The sequence below is a fragment of the Manacus candei genome, unplaced genomic scaffold (assembly GCF_025592945.1).
Source record: "Manacus candei isolate 608988 ecotype Guabito, Panama unplaced genomic scaffold, ASM2559294v1 h1tg000014l, whole genome shotgun sequence".
Taxonomy (NCBI): domain Eukaryota; kingdom Metazoa; phylum Chordata; class Aves; order Passeriformes; family Pipridae; genus Manacus; species Manacus candei.
In genome coordinates this window covers 74,938,456-74,954,373 of record NW_026138062.1, presented here as the reverse complement: position 1 = coordinate 74,954,373, position 15,918 = coordinate 74,938,456, and the positions used below count along the sequence as shown (strand labels likewise).

The window sequence follows — 15,918 nt, the reverse complement described above, 5'->3', positions numbered from 1 at the left end:
CTTCAACCCTCCACTTTCTTCTGCTGACTCCTCTTTCCACTTTGGAACCAAATTTGGCTCTGGACTGTGAAGCAGGCACTGCAAAAAGACACATCCAAGCATTCTAACTCTTTCCACTGAAATCCAGTTGAAACTGCTGACCTGGAGAAAAGTTCTTCAAAGCTTCAACCAAAACAGCACCAAACCACACACATTAGGCCTAGACACTGAACAAACACAAACTCAAGCCACCATCTGTCATTTTATCCCAAAATGCAAGATGGATACTTTCCCACACTTTCACCAATATTGCCATTTTTCCATGCACTACCAGTATTGGTAATAACTTATAAAGTCAGTTCTACAGGCCCTGGATGAACAGAACATGTAGAAGACTGTAATGTGAACCCAGCACTAATGGTCTGTACTTGGTTTATGTTATACTGTTAAGCAGAAGCAACAGCACTAACTGAGGCAATTCCAATTTGCTTTATTTTCCAAGTCCCAATGGGCAAAAACACAACTGGTTCTCATAGAAGCACTTGGAGTGCAATACAAGAGAGCGCTGAAAGTTTAGGTGGTTTCATTCAGTAAGTCTAAATGAAAACAGTTGGGTGGGTGGTAGTGTTTCCTTGTTGTTGCTCCCTCCCACATCATCATCCCAGCCTCTGAAATGTTGATTTTGAGGAAAGTGCAGCGGGTTCCTTTCTGCCCTCCTGCTGCACACAGGCCATGTGCCCACACAGTCATGGAAGAGGACAAGGGACTCACACGGTAAAATTTTGTTTCGCTTTTTCCATTCCAAGTTCCCTTTCACTTTCACACACTGACATATTGCAGATTTGCTCACTTTTCCTAAGCATTCAAAAAAAACCTATTACGCTCTCCTTTTGCTTCTTCAGAAGAATTGCCATTGCCAACACACCTGCAGTCCTGAGCTTTAAATTCCATATATATTCGGTCTGGTATTAACCACCATAATACTATTTCTAAATGCAACACTCATTCATGCAAATACTGCTGGGAACTGAGTAATCCAACCTCCACATGACTAAAAACTTAGTTTTGAGTTAGCAATTTTTCGTGCACGGTTATATTAGTTTGCCATTAAGAAAGCTCCTATTCCTTTGAAAAGCTCAAGCCTAGAATCCTAAACTAGCCCAGGCTGGAAGGAACCTGAAGAAATCACCTGGTCCGACTTTCTGTGGGAAAGAAAGCCTAGATGAGATCCTCTAGTTCCATGTCCAATTGCATCTTGAAAACCTACATATTTAGGAAAACCCTAATGTTTACAAATTAACAGAAACAAACAAACAAATCCCAAGACCTAAATTACAAAAGGCTACACTGAGGTGTCTAAAGACCAAAAGCTTTAACAAATTAAATCATGCCAGTATTCTTTAAGTAAATAAACCCCTCCATGTGCACAGGCATTACAACAAGATAACAGTGTTTGCAATTTTGAAAAAGCATTTAGAGAATTTAACACAAGCTACCCCATCACCAGCACATTTATGCTGGTTAAAGAAAAGAGCTACTAAGGACAGCTGTTACCAACATAAACCAGGAAATCTTCAGGCACAGGACCTCTTCACTGAGGGAATGGGAACAACCGTACCTGCCACAGTGCTTTGTAGTTTGCTCCATTAGTAGCTCGTTAACAAAAACATCTCAATCACACATTTTAACTCCAGCTGCAGCTTGTCACAATTCAACTCTCATGATGTGTTTATCACAAATGACAGGCTACACAGGGTATTATTCCTCTTCTGCAGAAAGACAACTGCAATTTCTTTTTTCCCCATTACGTTTTTCATCTCCCTTACGTGCTGTCCGTGACACCCTCCCATTCGCTGGTGGGTGCTTTTCAAGTCTCCACCTTTCTTCAGAGGAGAAAAATATGAAGAGGCCACTTAATTCTAACCTCATCTAAATGGATTTAGGCTCAATATAATTTAATGCAAATGATCACTTCAGTAATAAGCCATGGGAAGAAATCAGCACATCCTACAGTTTCTCCTGTTATTAGAAAGGCTTTCCAGCCTTACAACAACATAGGCATTATCTACACGCAGAAACTACCTTTGTCAAACTAAGCCAAAGGTGAAGAACCTTTTACTCATCAAGGGCAAAAAAAAGCCTTACAAAAAATACCTGGCATACCACTTTTACATTATCAGTGAATAGTGCAGAGTGTGTTAAGTCTGATGGCCCAGGAGTCTCAGGCAACCTTTGAGTTAAGCCAATAAGCCAGTTCTAAACAGACACACAGTTAGGTCAACAAGAGAAATGCAGGCCAGTCAAACTCAAATGTTTTTATTGGCATTTTTACTGGGGCTAAATTTGGAAGTCATATCATTTTCAAAAAATAGGAAAAAATGCTAAACCCTTCTCTTTGACTACCAGAAAGCAACAGAGGGCAGAGTGTGCACTGAACAGTCAGCTCTGCTACCTGTGAAATGGAGGTGCACAACCTGGTGAGAAATGGAAGTGCTCAGAGAGCAGAAAACAGGTGACCATTTCCAAAGGTTGATGGGCAGGAAGTTTCCTGCTACAATTCGCAGGTCAAGAAACCCATGAAAAGAGACTGAGAAAACATTTCACCTGCTTCTATAGAGAACAGGACTAAGAAAGGTGAGCCAGGATTGAACAAAATTATTTTGGGAGAAGAGACAAAACAGGACACTGCTACTCTCATTTTGAGTTTTAAAAATACGTTTCTCTCTCAGAGTGAAAACAACCACATTTGAGTGATTAAAAAAAACCACATATTCTCCTCCTCATGCCTATCTGCAAACTTTTTGGACCAGTACAGCTGAATCACATAACAAACAAGTCACACTATGACATGTAGGTGCTTTTCGGTTTGCTAGAAAGATCTGAAGAAAACTGAAAATAAAGATAAAATACACTGCAGTGAAGTCACTGTACTGGATTCATGACATCATAATTGTTGCCATGGCAACTAGCTAGTATCAAGCACAGAATACTGCCTTCACTGCAGAATCAAGGAGCACTCGTGCTGCCACAAAATAGATGTTCTTATTCGAACAAAAATCCAGCCAACACAGGAAATAAGATATTGCTGTAAGTGGCTTGCCTTTTCAATACCTCTTGTTTTGTTCACCTGGTGTGAGACTTGTTAAACACCCTGGCACATATAAAGAGCTCTGATATACATGATAAAAAGAGCCTAACTGAAAAAATTATCATTTTCTCCCAGTGTTCCTCAATTTCTCTAGTAGAGTAATTCTTCTCTTCGTGTTTCCTCTCCTGTGCATATGACTGCAGTCATATACAACAAAACACATACAAGTTTAGACATGAAATGGGGGGGAGAGGAACAAAAAACCTCCACCAACAACATTTTCCAGTTCTTACTTCAGCCAGCCAGACACAGTCAAACTGGAAATGTCACACAGCAGCAGAACTAACTGATAAAGAGCATATTCCACATTTGGAGCCCACAACTCCTTTTGTTTAAGGGCTGCACCAGCAGCGCCTTCAGACTCCAGTCGCTGTTTTCATGCAACGCTTCAAACCCGCACGGCTCCGACAACAGCCCCAGAGTAGCTTTCTTGTAAATAAAAATGTCATCCCTTTTCCTCTAAACAGCCCTGTTTTACGTGAGGAATATCTGCTGTTCCCAGCTCCTCACCATTCACGAACACAAAAGCTTCAAAAACTCAAAAAAGGCGCTGCCGATTTATCAGATCGCAATTAATGTTTGTTGACCAGCAGTTAAGTATAAAATGCACAAGTGCCCCATTTGATGCTGCAAGATGAAATATCTGTTGAAATAAATCACCCAGGTACGTGAAGGAAAGTGCACCTGGAAATTAACTTCATATTAACTTGCTGAATAAAAAAAGTCAAGAGTTGCAGGTCAGTAATGCCAGATAGCGTTTCACAGTTCAACCTCATGGTTGATTAGCACCAAAGAAATTGTTTTCAAAACAAATTTTAACAAACAGACCACGCTATATAGTAAAGTATACTTATTTGCTACCTCAGTGGTTCTTAAAGAGCAATCTATAAATTACTGCTGGACCAAAGAACACTCCCACAACAACTACACGTAATTAGTCAATGTGTCTAAACAGTTTCAGTACACAATGATGGGGATTTTTTCAGCTTCTAAGAAAACAAAACTGCCCTAGTTACCAATTAAACAACAGCACCACATCTCCACATTGGCTTCTGGCCTTCATAGGCCACTTTCTCTACTGATATCAAGTTCACTAATTACACCAAAACTGAAGTAACCTGCCTCTCCAGGTTCTGCTCTCTTTATAAAGAGGGTCAACAAATGAGCAACAAAGTAGAGAATACAAACAATAAAACAAGGAGTTTCAAATTCTGATGATTAGTAGACAGCTGTATCCCATATGCCTCTGCCTTCAGTTTCTCTTAGTATTAGTTCACACAACCAAGAATGATGACCGCTACTTGAAGGATGACACCACAAAAATCCCAAGTTTAAACTAATGTTCCACAATGTGCAGTGTACTTAGGAAATTACTAGAGCTGACAACACATTCTAAGGAAATCATGGAGTGTGTCAATCTATTCCCTGCCTCAGAAACCTAAGGAAATGAACAGTCTTTCACACGTTTTTTAAAAACCTTAGGAGCAGATGCTGCCTTTGATGACGACTCCAACCATATATCCTAATACACCAAATACACTTAAAACAACTGCCACAAACTCAGAAAACTAAGGAAGTTGATAAAACCTCACACAAGTTACGTGAGAAATGCAGAATTCGCATCTTCTCTGCAATTGAGTATAAATTTACGTCTCTGTACTATACAACTGGCAAACCTGTTTGTCATATAAATAAGACAAATGGCAATGACATTCCCTTCCTCACTAGTAAACACAGCACTTCTATCTTTAACTTACACAATATGAAATCACCACTTTATAAGTAATGAAAAATAAAACTACTGTCTGCAGCTGATTTTGCTTTTTGAAAGATTCACAGATTAACTGACTCCTTAAGCAACTAAAGTTGCTTCTCTGAGTGCACACAGAAAATTACAGATTATCTCAAGAGTTTAAAAAGCTTTTTATATAACTTTAAAATGAACTTGTTGAATTAGGTTTCCTCCAACAGCCCTTCTGCTAAGTCTAACTTTTGCTTATGTTAACACTTGACAGGGGAATGCAAATATGTAAGTGCTGGCCCACCTCTGTACATGGTATTTTTCCTTGTATTATTCATGTATCACTATTATAACAGAAATAACAACTGAAAATATTCTGCTAGGATCCTTAGAGATGCCCACAGCACTTGCAAACCTGACTAATGACACCACAACACAAAAAACACTACTTGTCCCTCCTCTCTCCCCCAACAAATCAAGTTGAGAAAGGCTCGGGGATTTAAGATGCCACACAACTATTCTAACTCCTTATGCCTTTATTCAAACTTCCCTATAGCAAATTCTTCCCACTGTTGAGAGTTCATCATCCACAATTACAGAAAACTTAAGTGTAAAAGCACTTAAATACAATGATATGTCGTTAAATTTAGCTGTTAGTTCAGAAACACTACAGATATCATTAAAAAATGTTACAAGATGTGCCTGGATCCAGTTTCAATTTTGACTACGCTGAGAACAATATTAAAGAAGTAGTTTATCCTAACACAGGCATGGCAGAAACACATTCTCTGGAAGTTTTGGGGCACTGGCCTTTAGTCATGCCTTAGTATATTTGGAACAAGCCCCTTATGCATCACTGACCTGAACCACATAATAAGGTGCACCTATGTTGCAACCAGGGTCCAAACCAAATTAAACCATATAATGACAAACCACAGCATTTTCATCTCTCAGAACTGAGAGGAGACATTCTGTGCAATGCCATTGTATCCCACTGTGATGAGAGAAGGAATAGACCTGAAATAAAATTAGGTCAAAAATTACAGATTTCTGCAGTCCCTGTCTGTAGGATAATTCTTGCACTCAAGACCTTCAATTGGTCTTAAGGAGTTGAGAATCTGCTCAGTTATGGATCTTTTACATGAAGTAGTAACTGAGGCTGAATCATTAACACCCACTCTCTTATCTGCACAAAGTAAGAGAGCAAAAGGAGCTTCCATTTCTCAAGTTCCCTGGTAGGGAAGAAATTAGTAGGAAAGCCCTTGGAGCAACCTCACACTTGTTTCCCAGAGCTGGAACTGTGCAGAGCAGACAAGGAACATCATCTTACCTGAACTCTTTTATGGTGCTCCTGAGCATCTCAGGAGAGGAAAGGAGCCAGGTACAAAATTCAGGATGCACTGGGAAATAAGTGGGAAAGTGTTTTCTTTTTGTTTGAAAGAGAAAACTAAAATCACCACCAAGGCTCTGATCAAACATCTACCTGACCCTCCTCCAACAGCAGGTACCTAGGAAAGAGTGTAAGAACAGGGCAAGCACAGGGACAGTTCCCTGGATTACATTCCCAAACACCAAGAATTTGCAGTCAGGTACATGACTGAGCCAGAGGTAAAGAACAACATGCAACAGACTGCTCAGCCCTTCTTTGTACCACCTGCACAAACTGGGCCTCAGACTAAACACACAGAAGAGTAAATTCTCCACTGTTCCAAAAGACACTCCTACCCTCCCAAATTTAGCTAACTTTGTTGCCATAACCTGTCTAACATAACTATATTCTGGTTGAAAGGGCACAGCAGATAATGATAAAGTTTAAGGGCAATGACTTGTAAGTTGCAGGCTTCACTTGAGATACTGGAAATACTTGTAGCAATTTACACTGTGTACTTCAGATCAGCATAAATTCAATAGACCAGAAAAGTATCACTGGAAAGTTCAGTAACAGCCAAAAAGGGCCACATGTTTCCAACACTAGGAACAGACGCCCTCATTCGGAAACAAAGGTTACAAGTGGAAAACTGCTGCTCCCTTTGCCCTTCTACCTCCAGTTTCTTCACACGATCCCAACACATTTCTGCAGGAAGCTGGGACAGTTTTACACAGTCTCTGTCATGGAAAACAGTCCACAAAGTGATAGCTAAATATGTACCCTGCTTATGTTCCCTCTTCTTTTGGGCAGCAGCCCACCCCTAAATTTGATTCACATGAACTGTACCCTCAGGTGTGATGACAAAGCAACTCAGAGGATCCCTCACAGATTTCAATCTGAATTATCTGAGATACTTCAGGCAGCGCAGATCACACATAGCCTTTCCTAACCCAGCTAATTTGAACTGAAATGGATTAAACAGTACCTGAATGGGAAGACACACCAACAGATGCAGGGGAACAGGAAACTCTGACAGCCAGAAGCTGTAATGTCTTCTGCTGCTGTAACCAAGAGCTGAAGCTGTCCCCAGCCCAAGCTTTCTGGTACTTTTCCCAAAGCATATGTGCATGCCATTGGAGGATGGGGTGGGAAACACTCCCAGAGGAGCTGGTAGGAAAGGAGATAGCATTTACTGGCATATCCATCTCTCTACAGCCTTGGAAAAAGTGTCTATTTAAACTTACATTTGAAAATTCAAATAACAGTGATAAACTACTGAAGATCATCAGGTAAGAAAAAATTACGAATGCACAGAAGGGAGTCTCTGCAAACAGAATTCCTGAAAGAAACTTGAATCTCATTTCCCATTCAGTAGATTGTATTAACCAATAATGTAGAAATGAGTGATTCAAACATCTGAGTCATTTCTACCTGTATCCACTGTATATTCCTTCCCTTCAGCTGTATCCAAGTAGTATAAAGCCACAACTTCACACTGGTATGGTCAGGCACAAATTACTAAGTCACGTGGTATTTTTCAAATAAAACTGAATCATCGAAAGGACAAAGAGAACAAACAGCAAAGGAGCTCACTGCAAAAAACATGGTGACTTCCTACCAACCCTCAAAGAAAATGAGGGGGAAAAAAGAAACAAGCTACATCTCCAGCCTGATTCAACAGGGGTTTTTACACTTATATTAAGTCTTCAACTGTATTTACTATTTTAGTAATTCAGATGTTCATATCTTCCTTTTCCAAAGCTTCATGCCCTGTCATAGAGTGTCAAACATGCTATATATGCTACTTCATCTCTATACAGCCAAATCAGATTTCTGGGAAGAAAAAAAAATAAAAGGAACGATGAGCAAAAGGTTCCTTGTCACGGTATTACAATTTATAGAAAAGATGAATCTGTCTCAGAGTGATCATATTAAGTGGCTGAAGCAGTTATGCTTGGGTTTGGTGAGGGTTCTTTTAAGGCTGCTTTACAGGGATATCAGTCCAAAATTTAGCAGGAGTAATGGTGTCTGTAATTTCCCAAGTCCTTCTGTCGATATGTCCTTTTAAGTCACAGTCCATTTTTAGAGAGGTGTCTCACCGGAAGCAGCGCTAAAATAATGGGAACCACTTAAAGGTCTCATCCACAAATTTTTATTTGAGTTTCTGTCCCTGCTACCGTTAATGTAACCATACCTATGACAGCACAAACCACACCAAATCTTCAGCATCTATTGGTTTCTAAGCTATTCTTCTGCTTAGGTGCAGTTTCTTTTCTGGCTTCAGTGATGTATGTACAACCCACTGCTAGAACAGGAGATCCAGCATAGTGCCCACAGCTACACTGGCTTCCCTTTGGCCAGTACCATTTTAGATCAAGTTGAGCTCATCAACTCAATCAACTGTGGTTTCAGAGTGGTTTGTGTCAAACTAAAAGCAAAGCTATACAATTAAGGTAACCAGAATACTTGCTGCTGCTTTTGAAAAGAGGAAGCTTCATTTCCCTTCCTTCTTTCCCTTTCCTCCACTTTCACTCACATGGCTCTTTCTATCTTCTCTCTTGCACTTGTGGAGCCAACTTCAATTCATAAACCAAAGATGTAAAATAATCTGGGGCTAGTTTTCCACCAAGTTAGCAAGTTAAGCTAGAGCATCCTGGAAACCATTTAAGCGCTGGGATGGGTGCCAAGTAAGTGGTAGGATCACATGGCTGAGAGCATGACTCCCCATTTATGCCAGCAGGAAAGCCATAGGAGAGAACAAAATTACGAGAAGACTTGGGTCAACACGTGTGCTTCTTGTTCTCTTTCTTGATTGGTGCCGCTATTTGTCTAATCTCATTGTAAGCCAGTTCAGAGAGCTAAACCAACAAAAAAACCATTCATTATTTTTTGGCGAGGGTTGTTTTCTGCCAGTTTAATTCCCTGCACCAGCTCGGCAAAGGAATCGGGCGAGCCATCTGCACCGGCGCAGGGAAGGGGGCAGGAACACACAGGGAGATGAGGACGGGCTGGGGCTGATTTAAGCTGTCACTGAACCGCATCCCCTGGAGCAGATCTGCATCACACCGTAGTTAGAACTGACAGTAATCTGTGCCTGTACAACGGGAGGCCCTCGGCACCGCCGGCAGTGCCCAACAGTGCCCGCGCCAGGCTCGACCTGGGCGCGAGCCCGCACGGTTACACGTCAAAGCAGGAGAGTCACAGCGCTCTCACCTTCAGAAATACTATGAAACATTAGCTAATTCTCTCCCTAGCAACACCCCTGTGAAAATGTGCTCTGTAATTCCCATTACACAGATTTAGCCCAGAACAGCAGAGCAAGCGAAAACGGTGACAAACTCAGGATTGGAACCCGGTAAATCCTCTACAGCAAACCAACACTTCATCACTCAGCTGTGTTATTAACCCTAAACTAATTCAATTAGTCAATAGTAGACTATCAAAAACTCTTTTTGCAAAGACTTTGTAATGCACTATAAAGCTCACAGATATAATATAGTTAACGAACGTGGATATCTCCTAGATAGCTGTGAAATAAGAAACTAGAGAAAGGAATAATACTGAGAGTTAAATAATTATTTCCTTTTCTATAGAGAAAAATAAGTGTGCCTGAAGCAGGATGAGGGCCTATTCACAAGATTCAGGAAATGTAATGCAAAGAGCTCCAGAAAGGAAAATACACCTAATGCATCTTTTTTCTCAGATCAGCATTGTCAAACTGTTTCATGTGAAATACAAGCAATTACTTAATACACAGGATCCAAGAGCAGCATCTTTCCTTAAATTTATCTCCTACACTCAGCCCAACAAATCCCACACTTAACTTGCCCCGTGTAACAAGGAAGCACATTTGGAAAAGGGAGGGGGGGAGGAGGAATTTGTTAACACAGAAGCAAATCTCTGCAGCAGTGAACAGCCAGCACTGTAAGTCTATCCAGCAGCACGAGATAGTCTTTCATTCACATTCCAGCTTAAGCACAGCCAAGCAGATCACATTTGGGACACTCAAGTCATACTTAATTTTGTTCAACACCTTCTTTAGACAACAGCTTTGTCACCAAGACTGAAAAACACATGTGTCATAGAAGACAGTCGTTTGCCAGGATTGTCACAAGATAAAAATAATAAAGCTGTACATGCAAGTAGCAGAGGCTGCCTAATTGTCAGCTGTATAAAACAGCAGTATCAAGACTATTGTCCTGAGGGCAACAACAGTTTAAGAGGAATAGAAAAGGATGCTGCAACCTGTTTTGAAGTCTTGAAATCTACAGGAGCCAAAATTTGAGGAAAACAAATGAAAACTTACTGCATGCTACAAAAAGCTACTGCAAATTTGCCAGAGAACCAGGAGAGAAAACAAACCTAGGGAGAGACTTGAACCCCCTTTAACAGAAAGAAACTGGATGATAGATGAACCCAACTAAAACATCCCAGACAGCATAGGCAAAACATTTACCCCAGAATCCTTCGTACCCTCATACATCTGAATTTAAAGAAAACAGCAAAACTGAGCTACTCTAAGTGTGGAACTTACTGCTTGAAATTATTATTTAAGTGACAATGGTGTTCCAAATCCCCTTTTTCTGGGCAATAAATGATTATAACGAAGCTGAACTAAGAACAGAACTTCTTCACACCATGTAAGAGACTCCCAACACATGTTGGTGCTTCCTCAGGCTTAACAGGCAGACCAAGTTGAAGGGAACCTCACTGATTCCTTCAAGTGAGGCACCTCCAGACACCGCCACTGCCACTGGCTAGGACAAGCACTCCACGTCCAGCATCAGCAGTCAGCATTAACACTTACTGCTTGAATTATGGCTGCAGGCTAATCTTTGAGAAATTGATAGTGACAGCAAACCTGAGACTTTTTTTTCCCCTCTTTAAATGACAGGTTGGGAAGCTTAGATTCTCCCCCTTCTTTCTGGGAAGTGAGGGGTAAGGTCTAGCTCCTCTAGTTTTAAAAATCACCATACTGACACACACCTCCCCAGTTCTGCTCCACACGGCTACTGGCACAGCTTAGCCTGTTTTCCAACCAGCTGTCAGATTGCTAAATTGTGGTCAGGTTTGAAAAAGAAAAGGGACAAAAAAAAAAGGAGAAAAAATGCAGCATCACCCTGATAACTGAGCAGATGTAATCAGGCGGGGGAACTATTTTATAGGGAGAACAAGTCTTACTTCTGTCTCAAAAGCTGAAAAGACAGCCAACATAGAATATATTCTCCTGATAAAAATTAGAAAGCGCTGCAACAGTAGCACAACCCTCCACTTCCACCACAGCCAGGTAGTCCATAGGGAAGAAAAAAAGCTGGTTTTACCCTCTGACCCAACACACAAGAAGATGGTCCAAGAAGTAGCTTAAAATCTGACACCTACCAGTGACAAACTAACACAAAAGTCCTTACTCAAGACTGAGAGGTAATACCCACTCACTAGTCTGGGCACCTTCTGAGAAGTGAAGATGATGCCAAGGTTTGGGAAAAGGTGCTTCCCACTAACATGTTGCCTATGGGCTTCACTGGGGAGACACATTTCTATCCGCAGCACATTCCAGTAAAATTTTAAGCTACAACACCAGCACACAGCTATATGTTTGAGAGAAACACGTCTGTATTTTGGCACGTAAACACCTGAATTCAGCATCATAAGCCTTAAGACTGCACAAGGCCACTGTCCAGTATTCCATTCTATAAAAATTACTAAAACGTCAGCGACAAAGAAATTTTGGTTGCAATGCACAATGTACATTTTTATCATGCTGGATAAAATATCTACAGTCTCAGCAGTGGTTAAATTGCTGCTATAAAGGAAATTGTCCTCAGATAAATGGTTTCCCTATGAGAAGGTTTCAGTGCTACACCTCACCCCAGGTCAATAAATCAAATTAACTGCACCTTGTCCTCTGGCCAATGACATCATCGGCTTGACCACATCTCGTGAAGCGAGTGCAAAAACATATGCTATTTAAGGCATGAAATCATATTACTGCTTTTTGTCCAGCCAGCCTTGTGCTGTTGGTCTGTGAAACAGTCAGTCACCTGAACAGTCTCATTACTGCTTCTACAGATTTTTTTTTTCTTCTAGTATTCAAGGCCTGTCTTCGCCAAGGGTGAAGAAAAAGGATAAATAATCTGAGTCGTTACTTTTTAAATCAAAATGCTTTTCATTAGCTGCAGCACAGCTTTTTGTGACAAATTAAATTTAGAACCAAACTACGGAATCCGCCGTCTGCACTCGCACGTGAACTCTCTTCCTAGTGGTTTCAGAGATGTTTACATGCTAATCTGCCACTGCTACTCTGAAGTACCCTGCTGTTCGGTCCTTTTTCTCCACGGGGTGAAAACAATGGTCACTAATGAAAACCTACATAGTTTTATCTGAAACCCAGCCCTGCATAAATATTTCCCTTTTTTAAATTACTGCCTCTTTCTAATAAAGTAGCCCATTTGTTTTATTTCTAAGTAGACTAATATCTGGTTTAAAACTGAGTTACTCCAGACTATTTAAGAGGATTAATTTCAATTTTCACTTGGTGTTCTTATGACAGAATCACAGAAAACTTATCTTCCTTTCTAGACTCTGTGCTGCCTAGTGGTATCTTCTGTCTTGAAAGCCAAATCTAAATGAAAGGGGGAAAAAAAAAAACCAACCCAGAACAGTCAAAGATACAAGCAGTGACAAAAGCATCTGACACACTGCACTGTTAAACTGCATCCACATTAAGTAAAAAGAAGGTGAATAAGATTATCTTCAATGTATTCAATTCTGTTTGTGTTCAGAGGGAGGAGGAAAGCTGTTCAGATTTTGAGTGTGTCTTCTATAGCTTTCTCAGTGCCAGGAAACGTAAATTAGAAGCAACTCTCCTTTAAGGAAAAGAATCAAGGACAAAGGGACCAAAAATGCCCAAGCCTCTGAAAAGCAGATATGAAAGGAACAGCTTTACAGTCTTGAGTTGCTATAAATTAAAAATAAGCTCCTTATTTAAAAGACATGAGTGTTTGAGAATCTACGAGCAGATCTGATGCTGCTCAGGCCCCAGGAGGGTTTTGTTTTTGCTGGCAGGGGTGGAGTGGAGATGGGGGGGTCATTTTGGTTATTAGTAAATAAATCAAGCAGCAGAGTGAGGCCTAGGCGCTTGCCAGAGGAGCCAGGGCCTGGCTCTCCCCCTCCTCTCCTCACACAGCCTGGGTTTGATCTCGGGGCCCTGTGGGTTTGCCAAGAAAATTTAAAAAAAAAAAAAAAAAAAAGCGAGAGAGCGAGAAAGAAGAATCATATTGAACCACAAAAGCACATGGGGCGAATGTAAAATATAAACACGGCGTTGGGCTCTGAGTGGCTGTTATTAAAGGTCTGAATTACTAAACATGAGAGGCGGGGAAAGCCGGGCGGCCATTTCAATAATATAAACCTCCCCGAATTAGACATTATTCAAATGAGAAGGAGAGAGAGAGAGGGAGAGAGAGGGAGAGCGCGGGGGAGAGGGACGGGACCGGCACCGCCGTGCCCTGGGGGGCTCCCCCGGAGCCCGCGGGCAAAGGGGGAGCGGGGCAATCACCGCCGGGGCACATCCAGCCCTGGGGGAGCACATCCAGCCCCGGGGGGGCACAGATCCAGCTCCAGGGGGTGGGGGACAAGCAGAACCCTCGGGGCGGTGCAGACCCAGCCCTCGGGGATCCCGAGGGGTACGGGGGGGCTCTGCCCGCGCACCCCCCGATCGCCCCCCACCCAACCTGCCCTTTAAGGAAAGGGGAGGGGGGCAGGGGGGAAGGAGGTTTAAATAAAAAGCCGAACCACGCCGTGCTCCTGCCCCCCTCCCCGCACCCACCCACCCCACGCTGCAAGGCCCAGGCTCTGGGGAAATAAGCCCGGCTGGGGATGGGGGGCTGCGCGGGGGGGGGGGGGGGACAAGGAGAGGAGCGATAAGGAAACCGCGGGTTTCTGCCTCGCCCGGCCCCAGCGAGGGGCAGCACCCCCGGCCCCCTCCGCCCCGCCGCCGGGGGGACCCTGCCCCGCTCAGGGGGACCCTCCGGGACCGCTCCTCCAGCATCCCCCCAGACCCCCCCCCGGCTCTATGAATATGTAAAGCGGGTTTATTGTGGGCGTGCGGGCCGGGTGGCGGCCGAGCCACCCCCCGAACGCTTTTGGGTGCGGGGCTGCCTCCCCCCTCCCTCCCTCCCGGCGCGTGTGTCCCCCCCGTGGCTCCCTCCCCTCCCTCCCTCCCGCCCCGACCCCTCCGCCTCGCCGCGCCGCCGCCGCCCATCTCCCCCATGGCCGGTGCCCCGGCGTGCGGGCTCCGTGTGCGGGAGGGACCGTGTGTGTGTGTGCGTGTGTGTCTCCCCAGCGCGGGGAGCCTGCTCTGCTCCTGCTTCTCCTTCTGCTTTCCACCCCCCCCCGCTCCCTCCTGTGCCGTTAATTATAATAATCCTGAGTACTAATAAATTATGCTAAGCGGGGCCGGCCGGGCGGGCGGGGGGGGTGGTGGTGGTGGTGGGGGGGGAGCGCCCCGCGCGCGCGAGTATGAATATGAATATGTAAAACGCAGTAATGATTACCTGCCGCCGCCGCCACCGCCGCCGCCGAACTCTCATCTTGACTCGCTGCTCCTCCGTCCGCCATTTTGAATATTTTAACCAAAAATCGGCCGCGCGATAAACCCTCCCCCCTCCCCTTCCCCCTCCCTCTCTCCCTCCCTCCTCCTCCTCCTCCCCCCTCCCCGCGCCCGCCGGCGCCGCTCCGCGCATGCGCGCGCGGCGCCCCTCTCTCCCCCCTCCTCCGGCCGCTTCCCCGGCAAGGGCGCGGAGCGGCCCCGCGCATGCGCAGCGCGCGGCGGACCAGCTCGTTCCCCCCCCCCCCGCTCCTCCCGCCCCGCCGCCGGCGCGTGCGCATTGGGGGCTGCCCCGCGCGCCCCCTCAGGGCACAGGGTGGTCCGACCCCCCCCCCCCCCCCAAAGATAAAGGTCCTCCCCGTAATCACTGGGGCTTTTGTGGTGGTTAAAATCTAGCTGATCTGTAGGGGACAAAATTAATGTTTTGGGGGGTAAAATCTGAGTTAATCGGTAAGGGAGAGAATGGACACGCTGAGGTGGTCAGCAGTGGACGGGAAGGGAGAGAACGGGCGTTTTGAGGTAAACTGAGGTAATCAGTAATGGAAAGGGAGAATTTTAGGGGTAAAACTTGAGAGAATGAACGTTTTGAGGTAAACTGGGGTGATCAGTAGTCGAAAGGAAGGGAGAATTTTGGGCGTAAAACTTGAGGAGAAAGAATGGATGTATTGAAGTGAAATGAGATTATCCGCAGTGGAAAGGAAAGAATTTTAGAGGTAAAACCTGAGGAGAGAGAATGTACATTTTGAGGTAAACTGAGGTAATCAGTAATGAAAAGGGAGAATTTTAGGGATAAAACTTGAGAGAATAAACGTTTTGGGGTAAACTGAGGTGATCCGTAGGGGAAAGGAAGGGAGAAATTTAGGAGTAAAACTTGAGGGGAGAGAATGGACATATTGAGGTAAACGGAGGTAATCAGTAGTGGAAAGGAAGGGAGAATTTTAGGGGTAAAACCTGAGGGCAGAGAATGGATGTTTTGAGGTGAACTCAGGTGATCAGTAGTGGAATGGAAGGGAGAATTTTAGGGGTAAAACCTGAGGGGAGAGAATGGACATTTTGAGGTAAACAGAGATAAT

The 15,918-nt window shown here is 43.9% G+C and overlaps 1 protein-coding gene across 11 annotated transcripts in view; it reads right to left on the bottom strand.

Annotated features, from left to right (window-relative positions):
* Positions 1 to 14,914, bottom strand: part of POU2F1 (POU class 2 homeobox 1) — a 115,901-nt gene extending 100,987 nt beyond the window's left edge. For all 11 annotated transcript variants that reach the window (XM_051780053.1, XM_051780054.1, XM_051780056.1 and 8 more), the window contains exon 1: positions 14,793 to 14,914. In XM_051780053.1, the coding sequence (XP_051636013.1) occupies positions 14,793 to 14,856 (64 nt within the window). In that variant the 5' untranslated portion in view covers positions 14,857 to 14,914. The remainder of the gene's footprint in view (positions 1 to 14,792) is intronic.
* Between the last annotated feature and the right edge of the window lie 1,004 nt (positions 14,915 to 15,918).